The following is a 21,460-nucleotide window of genomic DNA, read 5'->3' as shown; positions in this document are numbered from 1 at the left end:
CTCAAATGGCAGAAAGCAAAGAGGAACTAAAGAACCTGTTGATGAAAGTCAAAGAGGAGAGTGACAAAGTTGGCTTAAAGCTCAACATTCAAAAAACTAAGATCATGGCATCTGGTCCCATCACTTCATGGCAAATAGATGAGGAAAAAGTGGAAGTAGTGATAGATTTATTTTCTTGGGCTCCAGAATCACTGTGGATGTTGACTGCAGCCATAAAATTAAAAGACACTTGTTCCTGGAAAGGAAAACTATGACCAACCTAAACAGCATATTAAAAAGCAGAGACATCACTTTGCCAACAAAGGTCTGTACAGTCAAAGCTATGGTTTTTCCAGTAGTCATGTAAAGATGTGAGAGTTAGACTATAAAGCTGAGCCCCCCAAAATTGATGCTTTCGAATTATGGTGCTGGAGAAGACTCTTGAGAGTCCCTTGGACTGTAAGGAGATCAAACCAGTCAATCCTAAAGGAGATCAATCCTGAATAATCCTTGGAGGGACTGATGCTGAAGCTCCGATACTTTGGCTACCTGATGCTGAGAGCCAACTCATTGAAAAAGACCCTGATGCAGGGAAAGATTGAGGGCAGGAGGAGGGGACGACAGAGGATGAGATGTTTGGATGGCATCATTGACTCAATGGACATGAGTTTGAGCAAGCTCCAGAAGATGGTGAAGACAGGGAATCCTAGCATGCTGCAGTCCATGGGGTTTCAAAGAGTTGGACACAACTTAACTCAACAACAACAAGTCATTTCATCAGTACCTTCTAATTTGAGGCTCCAGAGAATTTTTATGGATAGAAGCCCTCTTGTACCCCTGGCTTATTGGAAGCCTCTGACCAGTGCCATCCACTAGAAATACAATGTGAGCCACATATGTAATATACAATATTTTGAATAGCCACATTACAAGAAGTTCTTTAAAAGGTAAAATGCATTGCTGTTTTTAGTGTGTGTGTGTGTGTTCTTAATTTATTTAGAGTAATTTTCCCCCCATGTCCTGTGTTTTAAAGATCTATCTGTGAGGCTGGGCGACATTTAATGCATTGTTTCTAGGTGCTGACTGCGTGGCACTCTGGGGTTCCCCTTTCTCCTTGTAGAACAATGGACTCCCAGGGCGCCCCTGTTCCCAGCCCTGCGCATAATCTCACAGGGAGCACCTCCTCCAGTGGAACGATGTGAGGAGGTGTATGAGCTCTATACTTAGTATTGCTGGCTATAAAATGCATATTATTTACTTGTTTTGGGGGAGAAAAGATATCTTTATCTTATTGATATATATACTTTAATTTTGTTCACTGAAAATAGAGCATTGCAATTGTTTGTTGAGTCAGATCCTTTTGACTGGCGTGTGTGTTAGTCATTCAGTCGTGTCCCACTCTCTGCGACCCCATGGACTATATAGCCTGGTAGGCTCCTCTGTCCGCAGAATTCTCCAGGCAAGCATACTGGAATGGGTTGCTGTTTTCTACTCCAAATTATGGCTTTTTTTTTTTTTTTTTTCAAATCGTCGCTAACCAATTCAGTTCTTGTAAATGTGTTTCTCAGACAGACCCAATGGCCATGAAAAGAGGTCAGCTTTCCCAGGGTGACCAGTTAGAATTTAGGCCAAGTACAAGTAACCTTGATTTGCAATAAGAAAATTTAACAATTCTCGCTTTATCAGAGTAGAATATACTTTAAAAAAAATGAGTCAGTCATCAAAGCAGCAAGTGGGAAAAAAAATAGTATTACCCTTAAGGAAGAAAACCCATGGAAAATTTACGCTGAAAATGTACTCTTGCTTTCAAAAGTAATTAATACTCTTTGTTTCTCCAAAGAGAACTAAACAGAACCAAACAAAAATACAGTGTGTTCTTTTACTCAGCTCCTTTCCGCTCGGCTCAAGGTTTGGTACCTCCACTATAATATTTTCTTAAGGGAGGAGTAGATGCTCTCAGTTCATTCATCAAAGCGCATCTGTGACCCGGAAAGACACACACAGTTTGTTTCTACAAGGAAGGAAGCACAGCAACTGTTTAGGGTGAAGTTCTCCACATAGTCATACACTTGTCCCTGCTGATCGCTGCCTATTTGCCTGCAACAAGGAAGACGTTGACACAGCATCCAATTCATTTGCTTCCAAAGAATGTTCTTCTGAACCCACTTCTGATATCTAAGGATTACTTGTGTGTGATGAGCAGAGTTTTCTCTCAAAAGGCCCGAAGGTTATAGCAATTTCTTTCAGAGAGGAAGTAATGGGACAGAGTTGAGGAGGAAGATACTTATTAGAGCATACCAGAATTCAAGAACAGATTAGACCATCATTTACAAGTGGATACTTAACTACCAGTAGATCTAGAAAGAAGGAAACGGAGCTAACCCAGAACAAAAACTGTTTGAACCAGAGTTTTCACAAGTGAGCGGCTTAGATTTTGAGACTAGGAAAAAGAAACCTATTTCTGTAGCATAATAATCTGGACTCCTTCCCAGACACCCTGCAAGCAAGAAACCTCTAATGCTTTGGGAGCATTTTTCTAGTAAGAAGATAATTTTAGCATATTCCATGGGATTTGAGACCTTGTGGGTTAACCAGTACATTTGTGGGTGAATAAAAACTAGCCAACTGTAATTCTACTTTCTTTTTGGATGTCAGTGTAAAGCAGGACTCAACTCAGGAGGCTGGTGGCTTAGTGGTACAAGCTACACCTTCATATTCCCTCCATCCCTTTCTTTCTTCCCCCTTTCTCTCTTTGTCTTCTCCTTTCCTTGAGTTCTCATTCATATAGTTGTTATCTCAGCAGCCTCTGGGGTGTCAGAAGATAAATCCCTGTTGCTATGTTGTGTCCGACTTTTTTCCGACCCTGTGGGCTGTAGCCCGCCAGGCTCCTCTGTCTATGGGGCTTCCCAGGTAAGAATACTGGAGTGGATTGCCATTTCTTTCTCCAAAGGATCTTTCCAACCCAGGGATCAATCCTGTGTCTCCTGCTGCAGGTAGATTCTTTACCCACTGAGTCATCAGGGAAGTCCTTCAGAGGATAAGATATGAAAAAATGGAGCCACTCCTAGCTACATCCACTTACCTTCAGAAAACTAACACTGCATACCTACTGTGTATATGACATGTTTGTGGTACACTGGTTGATTAAAAAAAAAAGAGGAGCAAGCTTGATCTTGACTTTAAGGAACTTTGATCTGTTGTGATAAACAGCATCTCTAGACACTTTTTCTAAACTTTTTACTACTGAGGACCCAGAACTTAACACCAAACAGTTCCACATCCTATTCTCTAAAGAAGTCCTTCTAAACTGTGGGCACTAATTTATTGTTTGAAGTTTATGAGAATAATTTTTATGTTTGCTTGTCCTTTCCTGGAATTTTGGCCCAAATATCTAATATTGTCTTATGCTACATTCTATTTTGAGAAGAGTAAAAAAAATGACACTCTCTACACGTGCATCTCTGGCAGATGGGATCCACAAATACCCCTGCCTGTTTTCTGCCAGTAGCCTCAGCATCTCTGAGAAACTCGGTGCTCTGTGTACCATTCTTTCATTTGTTGGAAAAGAAAAACCAAGCTGTTGCACAGGTGTGCATCAGCTAATTGGTTTTGTCATTTTGTTTTTCCCTGGAGAATCTTTGCTTTTCTCTCTTGACCTAGAATTCGAAAAAGTAGGGGAGGAGGATGGTACAAATCAAAGCATCAAAAGCCTTGGATCAAATGGATGGCTGAATGTTGCTTGTGGTTGGTTGAATCCTGATAGACACTTGTTTTGAGGTTTGTGATAAATTAGACCCAACATAGAGTCTGCCTTTGGTGTTTTTACAAGAGTTGGAAATGCGGTTAAGATGCTTGCTTGTACGGGTGGTGGTGAAGATGAATGAATGATGACCAACGAAGTTATATTCCAACAGTAGATGGTTTGGGAAATGTTGAAGAAGTTGGGAGTCAGGAGCCTAGGTTTCTGAACTCAACTTTATAATTTATATGCCTGTAAGTTTGGTATTGAATATGGGGTTGCAAAGCTAATCCTTGGTACTAGTTTCTTTCCTAGGTACAGGTCTGGAATCCACTCTCCTGCCATTAAATGGATAAGTTAGGATCAACTTCAGCTGTTAGTAATGTAAAACTCTAAAATAACAGTGGCTTATTTACAATAGAAATGTATTTCCCTTTCACATAGAAGCCTGGTAGTAGCAGTCCACTAATGTAGTGGCTCTGTTCCACACAAAGACCTCAGGAACCCAAGTTCCTTGGCCTTACCATTCCAGCATCCCTAGGGGGTAGCCAGTGTACTGATGGTCTCAGAAGGCTTGTCTGTTCCAGACAGCAAGAAAAAATGTGCCTGCAAACTATTTTATGAAGAAGGTTCTTAAAAGCTGCTATACAGTCCTTGAACTTACATCCCAATATTAGAATGTAACCTGCATAGCCATAGCTAGCTACATGGGAGGCTAGGAAATGTATTCTGGATGGCCAGGTGTCCACTAAGAAGGAAAACACTCAGAACTGATGAACAGTTTGCAGTGTCTGCTACCTTATTTGGGAGACCCAGACACCAGGCTTCTCATGGACTAAAGGAAGATACAGAATAGTTTGCCCACTTTATTATTTTAAAAAGTTTACACGTAATTACCTATTATATACTGTGATTATAATTTATAACAAGATTAAAACCACCTAGATGCAATGTGAAGCCAAATCATTTACTGCTTTTCTACTTCCAGGAACTTACCACATGCTAAGTTCCTTTTAGATTTGATGCTTGGGGAAAAGTTTCCTTTTTGGTAAACTTCTTTTATTAGATAACTAAAACTTTGTAAATTTTAGGGACAAGAAATTAAATTTCCTCTCAACTCCATGGCTCTTATTTTCTCATATTATTTTACTGTTTCAAATATATTTCTATCTTTTATATAAGCTGCCTCAAATTCTCTTTTAACTTAGATGGAGAACAAATATCTCAGAGGAGTCATAAAAGAACAGCTTTTACCCTGATCCTTTACGATGTGTATTTTAAAAGTTAATCTCCGAAAAACATTTCTCTCTTAACTCCCCCACCCAATCCATAGCCTAAAAATCCTGTTTTACATTTTACATCAAATATTAAATCTTGTCCACTAACCACTCAGGCATACTGAACAGATTACTTCAGTTATGCTGATTTTTTTTAAAGGACACAACCTTTAAAAATACTTGTGTAAAAATACACAACCTTTAAAAATTCTAACAAATAGAATGGTTCGCAAACAAAAAAATGCACTGAGATTTCTCCACTGTCGATGACAACCAGATTCTCCACCTTTGCTAAAATCTGTTTTTTCACCTGTAAAATGAGAATAGTGTGATCCTGTACCTGTCTTCTCAGATTGTGTGGGATCAAATGAGATTAAGTTAGTTACAGGACTTTGAAAATTCTGTAGTGTTCTAGAAGTGCTTGCTTTTGTTTTTATATCAGAAACAAAATATACACATTTTAATCTATGGGAGCATAGTTCTGTGTGCTCCCACACATAGATTTTGATTTTAGAAAAGATGGCAGCCACTTCAGCATGCTTTACAAAATACATATATATATTAATTTAGGCTGTGCTGGGTCACTTCATTGCTGCATGCAGGCTTTGTCTAGTTGTGGTGGGTGGGGACTGCTCTCAATTTGCAGTGTGATGACTTCTTATTGCAGTGGCCTCTCTTGCTGCAGAGCACAGGCTCTAGGGTGCACAGGCTTCAAAAGTTGTGGAACAAGGGCTCAGTTGCTCCATGGCATGTGGGATCTTCCCAGACCAGAGATCAAACCCCTGGACCCTGTATTGGCAGGGAGATTTTTTTTAATTAATTAATTAATTTTAATTGGAAGCTAATTACTTTATACTGTGGTGGTGGTTTTTGCCATACGTTGACATGAATCAGCCACGGATGTACACGTGTCTCCCATCCTGAACCCATCCCATCGCTCTGGGTTGTCCCAGTGCACCGGCTTTGAGTGCCCTGTTTCATGCCTCACTTAGACTGGTCATCTGCTTCACATATGGTAATATAAATGTTTCAATGCTATTCTCCTAAATCATTCCACCCTCCCCTTCTCCCACAGAGTCCAAAAGCCTGTTCTTTATATCTGTGTCTCTTTTGCTGGCATGGACCACCAGATTCTTAACCACGGGCCACCAGGGAAGTCCTCAGTTTGCCTTTTTAATCTGCAGGCAAAAGACCAGATTATAGTTTTTTGTCAAATACTCTGTCAATTTCATAGCTTCTCCCTAATCATTTTTTGTCCTAGTACTTAATGTAGAAAGTCAAGTCCTTGCATGCCACCATTTAGAGTAACAGTGACCTTGAAGTTGGTCTAGGCAGCCTCTGGAATAGCTTCCACCTTGTCATCAGTGCTCTTGTCATGAGCCTAAAGAGGACCACAGCTCTAAGGAAAAAGTGTATTGAAGACCCTGCCAGAATAGTGGAGGGCTGGAAAATGGGCTTTATTTAATACACTTTCAGACCTGTCCACTTTGAAAGAGTATGGTGCTGGTCGTCATTGCATCTGTCTGATTGAATGGAAGCCAAAGAAAGATTGCCTCCAGAGGTAGATGTTTGTCTTCTCCTCTCCAGCTGCTCACTGTGAAATAATCAAATGAGGAAGGTGTGTGGTTGGATCAACTGCTGGCATGGCAGCTGGACACGTTCTCTGAATGTTGTTGCACAGTTGCTTAATCATTTGACCATAGATATCCCTATTACACTGTATTTAGGCACTAAATGCCCAAACTTGAAAGCAAAGAACGTTCGGGCTGACTTGTTGATCGTCCTGCCAAACCTGAATAATCCCACCTGCTACTGAACCGGAGACACTGTTGCCACTCAGTGTACAAGTGGTCAGACAACTGGAGGGAAAAGTGATAAACCTGCCTGGCAATTTTATGTATGCTGTGACCTTTACTTTTAAAATCACCCAACAAGTTGCTGATTCAAGAGCATGCCCACCTGCATACAGTCTCCATTTTGTATTGTGATTAAACTTTTGAATTTTGGAGATTGCATTGGTTTCATCACCGGTGTTTCCCAGTGCTTCTTAGAAAAACAAAATTGAGCTTATCACAATGGCCTGTAGTTTTCTTAAAATATAAACCTATAAGTAAAGTTATAAATATATTTATAAAAATATAAATATAAACTATAAATTAAAATTCAAGTTTTAATGTTTTATTTTTACTTTTTTGGAGAGGGCTGGGGACTTTAAGCCTGGGGCTTCTCAGTAGTGATTGTAAATTATGCTACTTTGTAGTTTGTGCACACTGTAAAAGGAGGTAGTGTTCTTAGGTTATATTTCATATCTTAAAATTTTAATACCCCTTTTTATAATTTGTAAGAAAATGCACATTTTATTGTGTGTCAAATGAGACCTTCTTATGATATTTTAAGTATTCTGTAGCCAGGTCATATGATTAACTTCAATCATATGTATTGTATAGGTGTGAATGGATGAATTCATATTTACAAATACCAGTTTTCCCTCTGGATAATTTTTAGTGGCTTACATCTCATGCCCTTTAGTCTTTAAATTTGTCTTTGCAGAGTCCCCTTGACTGTTTTGATTTTGGTTAACAGGGAGGCATGATTTCCCTTTTATTTTCCACCATCATGAGATCAGTTCCTTTTGCATACTTTCTTGAGGACCTGAGGCAGAGAGTCTCTAAAGAAGGGTGCCTGAAATAATACTTAGACTTCATAAGCTATTTTGTTCTCATTTCATTTCACTTCTTTAATGGCCTGGCTGCATGGCGTAAAGCAGCCACACGCTGTTTAAAGAGATGCCACAAACTCAACCCAGTGTGTCCTCGTGTGACGCTTTGCTTCTGAATGGACGTGTGAGTGGCCAACACTCTCATCTACTTTTCTTGATCTAAATAAAAACTACCTTTTTAGTGAAAAAAAAAAAAACAAAACCACATTTGGTAGATGCAGACTCTTGGGAATCTTAGTTTTTCAATGAAGTACACTGTGGTTGATGCCACTTCAAAATGTGTTTTTTTCCAGAGTCTTTTCCCCCAAAGCCACGTTTGAATGAAGTAATTAATAGTGACTAGTAACCGAGATGCATGGGGTCGCAAAGAGTCGGACACGACTGAGCGACTGAACTGACTGACTGGCTGAGTCACTGAGATTTACTGAGTGGTTATTGCGTGCCTGGCTTTGTGCTGAGCACTGTGCTCCGCATCAACTGTATGGTGTAGAAGCTGTCATCAGTTCTATGTAGTCAACAGACAAGCCATTAGAAATTAAGCCATTTGTCTGAGATGACACGGCTAGCCAGCGTTGGAGCTGACGCTCAAGGCTATTGGCTGACTCCAGAGCTCTTGTCTGTAATAGTCATACAGCCTTGAAACAAATTTAGTCGAATAAGCCTAGCAAAGACTTATGTCCCTAGTGAGTTTAAATTAAGAAATATTGTGTTGAGCCTATGCCAAAATACTTGATAAAAATACACAAAGTATGTAGTATTACAAGGCCCAAATTTAAGAACTGTTTAAATTGTGAGTTCTTGGAACATTTACTCAAGAATCTTTAACAGGAAAATCCTCAGTTACAAAGAACTCCCTATTTCAAAAACATTAAAAAATCTTAACTTTTTTAAAGGAAAATGTAGGAGAAAGAGTTAGAAAATCAACACTCTCAAAACTGTCAGCGTTTTATTAGAGCTGTCAGAAGACTACAACCATGGGAAAGCTCAATGGAATAAAATGTGTAATTTTTGTGAGGCTGTGATAGACACTTCAGAGTCCTAGATAGGCCCTGCAAATAAATATAAGAAAGAGCAGAAGCGCTGAGACTGTTTGGAGCAAGCTTTCCTCCCCTCTGTCCAGCAGGCCAGCAGGTCAGAATTCTGAGAATTCACAGATTTGGGGCATTTGGGGCTCGTCCCCTTGTCTCCATAGTCATCATTTTTGCCAGTTCCTTTGACTTAGGACAGTTTCACACCATCTACTAAGCAGCCTCCGTGTGCTGCCTGGAACCCTCAGCAAACCTATAATAAATGATCCTGACCTGGAGTCCTGGCTCTGTGCTCTTGTCGCCAGAAGTCATTGATGAAGCTGGATGGGGTGAAGAGCCTTCTTGCTCTTTCCTGACAACAAAGTTTTAGGTCCAGAAAAAATAATGGGGCTAAGTAGTGAGTTAGAGAAGAAGAGAGAGAGAGAGAGGCAATGGAAGCAGACCACTGGTGAGCAGAGAAACGGTTTTAACGCTGAATTCATATACAGCAGTTTGGACCTAGGAGCCTGGCTCCTTTGGGAATAACATTGCTCAGAAAGAGTAGCCAGCAGCAGCTGCAGCTGAGACTTCAGAAGAGAGAGGTTTTTCTTCTCCAAGAATGGGAGCATTGTGCAGATTGCTCTTTTGATTTTGAAAACACAGACCACACAAGAACTTCACGAGTTTTCCTTTGCATAGAGAGTGAATTCTTAGCTCTTATGGAGTTAAGTCTTATTCTGGACCACTCATCTCTCATTCACGTGACCTTCTGTTGTCATGACATGACAGCCTCTTTCCTGCCACTGGGACTTTGCACTTGAGGTTCCCTCTTCCAGGAATGCTGTTCCCAAGGCCAGTCCCTTCTGTTTGGGGGTGACATTGTTCTTTCTTTAGACTATACTTTCTTTAGACTGTACTTTCTTTAGACTACAAATAGCCCATCACCAGATGACTGACCCCATTATCCCTAAATTGCCTCTTTTATTCATTGCTGTATTCTCAGCTTCTAGAATAGTGCTTGCTAGGTAGTAGAGTCCCTCTGTGGAAGAGAATGTGTGAATAAGTGGGTGAATGAAAGAATGATGAAGTATAATTCACATTTTCTGTTTTCTGAGGCCAGCAGTCAGATGGGATTTGGTAGATAAGAATGATTACCTTTTGTTTTTCCAGAGCAGTTGTTCTTAAAAAGTCTGGTTCCCAAAGCCAACAGCATGAAATCAGTAGCACCTGGGAACTGTTAGAGATGCAGATTCTCAGGCCCCAGCTCAGAGAGACCGAGTCAGAAGCTTGGGGTGGGGGTGGAGGGTGGGAGGCTGGCACCCGACGATCTGTGTTCCAGCAGGTTCTCCAGGTGACTGATGCTTGAGAACCCAGGTCTCGGATGCAGGGTCTGGCTAGGTCTATCCGATGACCTCTGTGCCCCCAGCCCTGGAACAATGCCTGGTGCAGAGTAAGCAGGAGATGTTTGTGGAAGGAGTTCATCTGTCTCCTCTTTGTTCGCAAGGTCCTCACCCCTGCCTTGCACACTGAGCACTGGGCACACAGCAGCTGTCGAGGAAGGGAGTGAGGGCCATTCAGAGGACCAGAGGGAGACTTCTGTGCTCTGTGCTGTAGACGTTACCAAATTTAGAATCCCGACTCACCCATCCCTCCTTCCTGTGGCCTCCCGAGCAGAAAGGGAAATTTCCAGCTGCTGCTAGATGCTCATTTGTTTCCATTTGACCCTTCGGTTCCTGCTAGCGAGCCCAAGGGAGAGGGTGAGGAGAGGCTGGCTTGCCTCACTTACAGACCCAACTGCGGAGGAGAGCCCAGTCGCAGGGGTGGAGCCAGGCCAGCGCACTGGCGCCCCAAGGCGGCTGGAGGGGCGGGTCCTTGCTGCTCACAGATAGGCCCCTTGTTCCTATGCCAAGTATCGCTCTTGGCCCAAGAGATTCCCAGCACAAGAGGGCCTTTCTTGGGGCTGTCAGCCTTGCTATTTTTACACTCGGACTCGCAGGCCCTGCTTCTGAGACAGAACTGCACACAGTGAAGTGGGCCACTTGGAAAGGACACCTGCACCTTTCCACACCTGCCACTGAACCTCGTCTCCTTGAAGCACCTTCAGTAAGAGGCAGGGGTGCAGTGATGACAGGACAGAAGACCACAGAGCTTCTTCGGTGTGAGATCCTGTAGGGAAGGGCGGAGGGCGAAACAGGTGGGATCTCAGCCTCCGCCGTGTGTCTGGGAGTGGAATTTGAAGCTCATGCTTCTAACAGGAGAGGCTGCAGATCCACAGACCAGCTGAGGTGGCCTGAGTTTACTGGATGCAGATTTAATGAGGGAGTAAAGGAGGGAGACTCCTATGCAAAGTCTGCAATGGCAGTGTCCTGGCGTTGATGTCCCCAGGCTCCAGGGTGGGTCCTGGGGGGGCTCAGTTACCAGCTCTGTAACCCTGGTCAGGTCAGCAGGCCTCAGACTTGAAGCCATTGTGTTCTTTCTTTTGTCCCATCCTCATTTATTCACGTTCTGAATTCTCCCAAGCTGACTATAACTGATCTTACTCAGGTCTCTGAAAAAATAGCAGCCATTTCTACATTGGGACCTAGTTTACCCCTTGGCCTTAAACCAAACTGCTGTCCTCTCTGGCCTTAGATACGGGGTAACAGTACTGTATCCTTCATAAGGCCGCAGCGGACTCTCCATGAACTCCGGCAGTAAAGGAGCTGGGTAAGTCAGCCTACAGACTGTCAGCATGCCTGTTACTTTTTACTCTTATTAACAGTACTGTCATTACCAGCCCCTGAGAACCTCATGGCAGCATTAAGAGAACTTGGGTTTAAGCCTCAAAGCCTGGCTTCCTATCTTGGCTGCATCGTCCTTGCCTTCTGGTGGGATTGACGTGAGCATTAACTGATCCCTGTTTTTTCAAGGAAAATCATACAAACAAGACCAATATTTAAAACAGATAAAAATGGTGCTGCTATGGTCAAAAGGGGCTTCCCAGGTGGCGCTAGTGGTAAAGAACCTGCCTGCCAATGCAGGAGACATAAGAGACGCAGGTTCAGTCCTTGGGTCGGGAAGATCCCCTGGAGAAGGAGATGGCAACCCACTCCAGTATTCTTGCCTGGAGAATCCCATGGACAGAGGAGCCTGGTGGTCTACAGTCCGTGGGATCACAAAGAGTCGGACATGACTGAAGCGACTTCGTGTGCACGGTCAAAAGACTCTGGACAGGCCTGGAGTTCCACCTGCAGCAACACTGTCCTTCCTCCTGATTTAATAACATTTGGAAACCACCGACCTATTGAATGAGGTCCAGGGTACTTATTTAAATGTGCACATAGTTTTTATATAGGAGAACTAAGCAAATTGGGGCTTTGAAGATTAAATAAAATGAAGTGTAATAGCACTGAGGCGCCTCAGAAGGCATGTTTCTTACTATTCCTTTGGAACCTATCAATGAAAAAATAAACAAAATCTCAACTCCAGCCCAGAACTCTTCCCAGTTTATCATATCTTTTTTTTTTTTTTTTTTTTTTTTTTGTCCACAAGAACATTCACAAACACCAGCAAAGGAAGTAGATGTTGTTCTTAACTAGAAGCTAGTTTTCTGGAGTACTCTGTGAAGTTGCTCAGTTTTATGAAATTGCACAGAAATGGTTTCTTCAGAATTCCTCTTTTGCCAAGTGCCAAGTTCAATTCCCATCATTCGGGACTTCATTCACTTATTTCTCCCTCCTTCTCTCTTCGTTCTTCTTTCCTATCTTCCTTTCTTCTGTCTACCCATCCATCTGCCATCTCTCCACCATTCATCCGGCTCATTGTTATTGAACACCTGCCATGCTAGGTGTTGGGAATAGGATGGTGAACATGACAGGGATGATGTCTGCCTGCCCTCACGGGACTTACATTCCTTACAACCAGTATAGGGTGATGTGGAGGGGATTCTATAAATGGTTCTGAGCTGCTAACTGCTAATTGTATTGTAAATGTTTCCACCTCACTTCCTCCATCATCATCTCATCATCAATTTTTAGCAATGAAATAACCCCCTTTTAGTTTTTATTCACCTGATGCGAAGACCTGACTCATTTGAAAAGACCCTGATGCTGGGAAAGATTGGGGGCAGGAGGAGAAGGGGACGACAGAGGATGAGATGGTTGGATGGCATCACCAACTCAGTGGACACAGGTTTGGGTAAACTCCGGGGGTTGGTGAGGGACAGGGAGGCCTGGTGTGCTGCGGTTCATGAGGTCTCAAAGAGTCGGACACGACTGAGCAACTGAACCAAACTGAATTTTTATTCCAACAAAATGTCAGCAGAAACTCAGCATTTAAACCAAATATAAGTGACTGGGTCTGATTGAAGACAGAACAGCCCAATTCCTGCCCTGTAGCCCCAGGCCCCTCTCCATCACCCCAGACAGCCAAACTCGAAGGCTGCTGACCGTGGTCTCTCCCCCTGATCTGACATGATATCGTGTTCTCGTCGTTCATCGTGGTATGCAGCTATTCTTCAAGCATGCTAGTGTCCCAGCTGCAGGGACAGCTAGGACATGTGTAAATTCAGGCCCTCGGACCTTAAAAACCACAGAAATGCTTACAAGCACCCTCCTTTTGTTCTTTTATTAGTTTCCATCTTGAGCCTGTTGTCTGTGAGCTGCTAAAATTCAACAAGGGAACACTCTTGGTAGGGTTTTCTCCAACTGAATCCCAAGACCTGTGTATTTTTTCCCATCCTAGTTGAAATACTGACAATAAAACAACAGCAGAAACAACCCTCCCACCCACCCGCTAACAAGGAGACAAGACAGAGGAGTGTATGCACATATTTGTTTCAAGTGGTTTGTGAAAGATTTGGGTAACTTGAAATTATTTAATCATGCTTAATTTCCTGTAGGGGGAGGGGAAGTTTCCATCATAATTTGAGACAAGCGGCAGTTTTGCCTCTGACAGATTTAAATGAGAAAAGCAAACGCTGGGATGCCAAACACCCTCATGAATGCACATCTGTGCCATCGTCTTAATCAACTTCTTTGTTTGACTTCTTTTTTTCATCTTGCGACGGTAGCAGTCTCAGTGACATGATGCGGTGACATTTGCACAGGGCAAGGCCAGCCTGCTTTCTTTGAATTGCTGTTCTGGCTGCAGCCTCTTATGAATGACCACGTAGGAAAGGGCCTTTCCTTAGAATAAAGTGATCCCCAAATGTAGAGTGCAGATTGATTATGTTTTCCTACCTATGTACATCCAGCTGCTTGCAATTTCTCCATCATGCCTCTCACTCTATGGATTTCTTACTCTGCTTTCTCTTCTCTCCTCTCTTCTCTAGTACTTTAGCCCATTTTATAAGAAAGCCCAAAATGAGATATTTAAAAGCAAATAATTATGCAGTAAACTAATAAAATATTGATATGGTCCAGAGATGGCAGAAATTGCCCAGTAGATGTATTTTATTTGTCCCACCCCGCCCACACACACACACACACACATACATCTACACAGTGCCTAAAGAATTATTTTTTGAATTTAAAGGCCTTTGGACTTTGTACATACTTACTGGTTTGCCTCATAGCTCAGTTGGTAAAGAATCTGCCTGCAATGCAGGAGACCCCGATTCGATTCCTGGGTTGGGAAGACCCACTGGAGAAGGAATAGGCTACCCCCTCTAGTATTCTTGGGCTTCTCTTGTGGCTCAACTGGTAAAGAATCTGCCTGCAATGTGGGAGACCTGGGTTCTATCCCTGGGTTGGGCAGATCACCTGGAGAAGGGAAAGGCTATCCATTCCAGTATTCTGGCCTGGAGAATTCCATGGACTGTGTAGTCCATGGGGTTGCAAGGAGTTGGACATGACTGAGCAACTTTCACTTTCACCCATTTGCCACAGTCCCCGCCATTCTCTGTTGTGTTCCACACTACGCTCATTCCTGTATTTACATTACTGGTCTGTTTTTAGAGTTCCTTTTTGAATTCCGAGGCCCTATCAGTCTGTCTTCTTTGGGAAGCTTCTGTGTGCAGTTTGGAATTCCAGAGTGTTACAAAAGACATGCTGCTTTAGATGTTTACCATCAAGTGGGACGAGTTGTTAAAGCAAAGATAACAAGTGCAGTTCTCATAAATCCAGCAACTCATCCAGAAAGCAAAGAAAATTAGAATTGTACTCATTGCTGGGTGTGTGATACCAAACAGTAACTCTTACTAATTTACAAAGGGGTTCAGTAGATTTTGTGTGTAATCTTGCAAATTTTGTTTGAGTAGTTGATTCTGACTAATGGAGCTTTAGCCTGTTCATAGGGTCCTTGGAACTATAAAATGATGATAATGGATCCTTTTACATTCATGTTATCAAGCGTCAAGCTTGCAGTTCTTTCTTCCTTTCTGTATTCCCCCTCTTAGCATACTTGGTGTTTGTAGGATGGCTTTAGTTCTCATTTGGGCTATGGACACATCTGCCCGTGGAATTCTCCTGACTATTGGAACTAAAACCAGAAGACTGTAGTTGTTTCTTCTTTTAATAAAACCACCCCCCTCTCTTTTTTTTTCTTCTATTTTCCAGCAGATATATGGAGTGACCACTCATTTCAGACTGATCCAGATTTGCCACCTGGCTGGAAGAGAATCAGCGACATCGCTGGGACCTATTACTGGCACATACCAACAGGGACGACTCAGTGGGAACGCCCTGTCTCCATCCCAGCAGATCTTCAGGGTTCTAGGAAAGGGTCCCTTAGTTCTGTAACGTCATCTCCCACCCCAGAGAACGAGGTAAAATGGAGTATCTTTTTAATGGCTTAGTAGAGTGGATGTAACTTGTGATTTCTCTTTAGACTCATTGTTTCTGCCCCAGCAGGTCATCAAGGTAAGCTTTCCAATTTTTACGCATGTTGCATTTGAAACCTCTGAAATGCTTCCTCTTCGTGAATAGTGTTAATATCATCTTTCAGGGATCTTTTTATTTTTTAATGGCTTTTGGTCTCTTTAAATACCATTTCAGGTACAGAAAGTAAGAGAGGCTGATTAATGAGAAGTGGTTAAGATTCCCTGGGGCTCACTGAGGCAGTACTTCACTATGTAGGTGCCGCTTCACAGTGCTGGTTCCATAAAATATTTACACACGGAAGAACGTCTCTTGGCCTGACGTGTTATAATTACCGCACATCTTATTAATATCCTTGGGCTCATTTGATTGCAAGGAGAGAATGTCTGCAGGAATAACCCTTGAGAACCCTTAAATGCTTAATTTCTAATAAGAAATAAAAGAAGAGAATCTGTTTATTTAGCAGAAGTGACATTATTTTAGAAATAATTAGCAGCATAAATTTGTTCTATCCCTGAGGAAGAAATCTGATGTTTAAACAAAGAATTGAGGCATTAAAACAAATTCCATCATGATAGTTGTTAATACAGAAACTCCTGCAGTGAACCTTTGTGAATCCCGATAACAAAATATTCAAGAGAATTTACAGTGGGAAAAGGTCACAGTTAAGTAATGGCTTTTTTTTTTTTTTTTTTTTTTTTGAGAAAAGAGGTTTGATTCCTGACACACAGGCATTTCTGCCTTTTCTCTGACCACAATCTTTTGTTCTTTAAACAACTTATTTTCTTTTACTTTGAGGACATGGAAGGAATTTGAGCTGCATCTCTTACCCAGAAGCCTCTCTACATATTTGCTGCTATTATTGCCCTTCCTGTCTTTAAAAGTAAACAACATCTTCCATTATTTACTTACTTTTCTCTAAGAGGCAGGAAGACCTACATTCCAACCACATTCTTGCTGTTCCTGGGCTTCAGCATCTCACTCACTCCACCTGGGCCTTAAACTCTCCATCTTTCAAGTAACGGTTAGGGCGAGCTATAACCCTCTGTTGATAGACTGGGGCTTCAGTTTGTTGGTGTGGGGCCCTAATGATCAGACACCTGCTTCAGTTCCACTGAGCTACTTAGGATTTCATTGCTTATCACTGGGCAATTTTGGTAATTTTTTTATTAGCATAATATTCCTACTCCCAGAGCAAATCCCATTCAGTCTTTTATTCACCTTGTGTGAGGTGTGCTGGGAGGTGGAGAGGAACCAACTCAGCCTACCAGGAAGTAGAGTCCTCCTCCATGCCAGCCCAGGTGTCTCTTGGCATTTCTCCCTGGACCTCAGTGCAGCTCCCAGGAACTGAGTGGGCCAGGACACCCCTGGGCCCTCAGTGAGACGCAGAGGTCCTCTTTCATCTTCACCTGCACTGCTTGGCATCTCTGTTAGTCTCTCTAGCCCAGGACTTCACTCTCCTATCGATCCCTTTGCCATCCTCACCTCCAGGGAGAGCCCTGCAAGCTGAGAATGCCAGGGTGGGAAGGGGTCATCTGGCACCAGTGTCCATCCATCACAGACAGGGAAGCCGAGGCACAGAGAGGCCAGTGACCAGAAGCCACACTGGGTCTATAACTCAGGGTTCCCAAATCCTCCTCAATTCCAAGCCAGAGTTCTCCTCACTTGGCTTCCCTGGCTCTGAGATTTCAGCCCACCTGCTTTCTCTTTGTCCAGAGGTGAGATGATCAGACTGACTTTGAGATACTGCTTTCTGTTCAGTGAACCTCTCGTCTTCCATATATGGAAGAAATGAAGTTTGTCTTGAAGCCCGCATCCTGAGGCTGAGGCATTGGTGGGGTGAGGCCCAAGTTGGGCATCTCGGGGTTTAAGTGCCTCGGATTTTTTACCTCTTTGATTAACATGGAAGACTTTTGTTTTCATACTTTCTGCATAGAAGAACGCAGCACAGGTGGGCTGCTGACCCTGGGTAAGATGATCAGGTGGCAGAGTCCACATTCGCATCCCTGAGCCTCCTTCTGACATCCACTGTCACCTGCTCTGTCCCCGTCCTTGCCTGCTTCCTTCCCTTCCCCCTCACTGCCCAGCCCCCTTCCCAGCTCAAACTGTGTCCCCCCCACCCAGTTCCTCTCCTGGAATTCAGTATTTCCTTCACATCTCCACTGCTCAGCCTCCCAGCGGCTGTTCATGACTTACTGTAGCTTTTAGGATATTTTCATAAATGTCACTTCATTTGTTCCCTTCAAGACTCTTCATGTGGCAGAGAAGACAGCTGTTCTGTTTCCCACTTAAGAGGTAACTGGGGCTCATTGAGCTGAGTAACTGGGTCAGGCTGGGCAGATGCCCAGTTCTCAATTCCAGATCCTGTGATCTTCCCCAGCACTGGGTAAATTTCCACCTTGAAGTTGGTGCTATTCTACTCTTCTGTTGCCATCATGTTGGATAAAGTCTTATCCCTCCAAGACACATGTTAACAGATGTGTAGCTTTTTGAAATTTCAGAGACAGGCTCATACCCAGCACTTTAATAGACCAGTGGGATGGATGTTCTTCAGATCAACCTTTCAGTTGTTCGCTCCATACACATTTTTCCCTGTGCATAAGGCTATCCACAGAGTCAAAGAACCAAGCAGATATAAAAGGCAGTACATTGAAATCCTAGGGGCAGAGGGATAAGCAGGTAGCAGAGAGGAGAGGTTGGGGAAGACCCAGCCTTCCACGTTCCAAGATCCTGCAGCTGCTGACAAGGATATTAAAGCAGAGGCGCTAAGGGAGGTCGAGTATTTACAGCACCAGCGTCACGGCTTATCTCCTAAAACCCTATGCATCTGTACAGTAGTTGGCGTTCCTTTTTTATATTTGACAACCCACATGGAGAGGTGAGGGAGCTTACCCAGAATCACACACCTACTCCCTGGTGGAGTCAAGCCTGAGTGGAGGTGTGCTGGCCCCTGCCCTCACCCCAGGCTTCACTCTGTGTTTATCAGGGGCTTTGGAGAGCCTTGGATGTCTTCATCTCCCTCCAGGGGAGGGTGGTGACATATGCAGAGCCTTCTAGAAAATGACTGCTTTTCATAACGTTGTGTTGTTGTTCAGTTGCTCAGTCGTGTCTGACTCTGCGACCCCATGAACTGCAGCATGCTAGGCTTCCTCGTCCTTCACTATCTCCTGGAGTCGGCTCAAATTCATGTCCATTGAGTCGGTGATGCCACCCAACCATCTCATCCTCTGTCATCCGCTTCTGCTCCTGCCTTATGTCTTTCCCAACTTCAGGGTCTTTTCCAGTGAGTCGGCTCTTCGCATCAGGTGGCCAAAGTATTAGAGCTTCAGTTTCAGCGTAAGTCCTTCCAGTGAATATTCAGGGTTGATTTCCTTTAGGATAGACTGGTGTGATTGCCTTGCTGTGTGAGGGACTCAGAGCCTTCTTCAACACCACAGTTCAAAAGCATCAGTTCTTTGGTACTCAGCCGCAGGTGCTAATAACAGTTGAGAAAAAAAGTGATCATTTCTCTAATGCCATTTCTTTGATCCCTAAATAGAATCTATTTTGACTAATTTGGAAACATGAGAGAAAGCAAAATGTTAAGGGCGAGAAAAAACCTATAATATGTCGTGTTAGAAATGCATATTTTTATACAGCTTTTTCCTGAGCTGGCTTTAAAAAAAAAGTAAGTGCCAAATCTGTTGACTAAGCTTCACAAAAGTCTAGGACTGAAGGCTTCCTTACAGTTTGAAAATTGTACATTTCACATTCCAAAGTTCACCAGGGAAGTGTTGAGCGCAACGCATAGTGTTTCCTCTGCAGACGCCAGCAGTATTTTTGCAAGTGTATAAACTGGACGGGAAGCACTTGCCGCTGAAATTTGGCCCAGCGACAGTCTCCCCCTAATCCATCAGTTTGTTCCAAATTACTTAGATGTTGCGTCTTAAGAGAGAAGAGGGAGCTCCACAAAATATTTTAATGAGTAACTGTTGGCCTGTGAGCAAGTCTTACTTAGAATCTTCCCAGATGAAGGAGTTTCCCAGTTCCTTAAGAGTAAGGGCAAGGAGGAAAAAAGTGGCTCCAAAGCAAGGGGAGGTCTAGTTGTTTCTCAGGACTGTGATCGCTTTGTGATCACAGTTTACTCTGTTCTTGCTGCATCGCTCCTGGAGTCTGGGAGGGGCCTGTGCAGCTAAGTCCCTAGGAGAACAATTTCCGAGCATTGCATTAGAACCTGAGGATTTTCATGTACATTGAGAAATAAGACAGCAACATTAAGGGGCCGGTCTGTCATCATTTTCCTGAGCCAAGTTCTTGACCTGCTCACGGAGTCTTAATATTTCAGAACTGGCAGGAACCTTCGAAAAGGGGCTAGTGAACGCTACAGCAGTATTTCTCAGCCCACTGAACCAAGGATTGTGGCCAGGGTAACCTCTGGGCTTGCAGAGCATGCTGATTCCTTGTTCTTACCCTAGGCCACTGAGCTAGACTCTGTAAGGGTGAGGCCTGAGAGTCTGCCTTTATCATATGCTTTTGCCCCACCCCCAAAACGAGGGGTGCTTCCCTGGTGGCTCAGATGGTAAAGAATCTGCCTGTAATGCAGGAGACCCAGGTTTGATCCCTGGGTTGGGAAGATCCCCCAGAGAAGGGAATGGTTCCATTATTCTTGTCTGGAGAATTCCATGGACAGAGGAACCTGGCAAGCTATAGTCCGTGGGGTTTCAAAGAGTTAAACACAACTGAACAACTTGCACTTTTCCAAAAAAGGAAAAAAAAAAATCATATGCTTTCCAGGAAATTATATGCCGAGGGATTACAAAAGCCAGTCTTCTAGTGAATCTAGTCTGTTTTTATTTATGTGTCACTTCTGCTTAAATACTTTGGCCTCATCTTAGCATCTCCTGGGAATCATTGCTCTCATTTGCCTGCTTTCTGAGCCCTTTGATCTTCATTGCATTGTGTCTCTTTGTAGTATTCTTACTTGAGGCACGTCAGCCTCCCTTTTGGGGGGATTGGGACCTGCCCCCCTCGTCATGCATCCTCAGCACTTGGCACAGTGCCTGGTATGTGGCAACGTTCATTAAATATTTGCTGAATGAAGGAATAAACTGGCTTCCTAGCGGGAGGGAGCTCTTCGATGACTTACTGTAGCCACAGAGCCGGCACCAGAGCCTCAACTCTCCTGATTTTTCCCTAGTTTATAGTTTCTAAATTGTGCTGCTGCTCACACAGACTAATTTAATTCCACAAGCATTTGTCAATCTGTTTTCTAGTTAGATTTTTTTTTAAACTGCTTTGTATTATGTTTACATGACAAACCATAACTGTTCTTTTGATAGTGTTGTATCCAACAAAACATAGAAAGCAGTTTTAAAAGAAGAAAAAAATAAACCCATGTACATGGACACAGTGCTCATTAACACTGTCTGGCCTATTCAGAATTCCAGAAGTCCAGGTGCTCTGCCATTTATGGTCAAGGCCATGGCTCAAATCTTGACAGAAGAGGATTATGAAGCATAATTGATATGCTCTGTAGTCCCTGAGCTCTCAAACATTTTATTCTTACAAATGCCTTTATTTATTTTCTCCGTGGCAAGAGTAGAGGACAGTGCCGTTTCCTGGGCAGCTTCGGGCAGCCAGCCCCTGGGCCAAGGGCTCACATTCTTGATCTCATGGCATCCACACTCCGGTGGGAAGTCTCTCTAGCCCTGTCTGATATGCAGGGCACTGAGTTCACAGAGCAGTGAGGGCAGAGGCAGGGTCTGAACCCGAGCTTCCCAGACGGCTGTGTTGACTTCATAGCTTCCGAAGAGCATGCAGCAGTGATGTGATCGTGGCTTCGTCAAGACCACTGTGGGATGTTCATGTGCTTCCCTGTCTGCAACCCTTCACTCTTGCTCTCCAGTTTGCACTTTGATACCACTTCATAGAGACTTTCATAGCACCTCCAGGGACTTTCTCAT

At 43.3% G+C, this 21,460-nt stretch overlaps 1 protein-coding gene across 29 annotated transcripts in view; it reads left to right on the top strand.

Annotated features, from left to right (window-relative positions):
* APBB2 (amyloid beta precursor protein binding family B member 2) overlaps positions 1–21,460 on the top strand; it is a 377,507-nt gene that overhangs the window by 240,253 nt on the left and 115,794 nt on the right. For 25 of the 29 annotated variants that reach the window (XM_055588386.1, XM_055588383.1, XM_055588382.1 and 22 more), the window contains one exon: positions 15,258–15,466. In XM_055588386.1, coding sequence (XP_055444361.1) covers positions 15,258–15,466 — 209 coding nt within the window. The remainder of the gene's footprint in view (positions 1–15,257; positions 15,467–21,460) is intronic. The other 4 variants (XM_055588388.1, XM_055588387.1, XM_055588384.1 and 1 more) reach the window with 1 other exon arrangement.

The sequence above is a fragment of the Bubalus kerabau genome, chromosome 7 (genome assembly GCF_029407905.1).
Source record: "Bubalus kerabau isolate K-KA32 ecotype Philippines breed swamp buffalo chromosome 7, PCC_UOA_SB_1v2, whole genome shotgun sequence".
NCBI lineage: Eukaryota > Metazoa > Chordata > Mammalia > Artiodactyla > Bovidae > Bubalus > Bubalus kerabau.
This window is presented reverse-complemented; position numbering and strand designations above follow the sequence as displayed.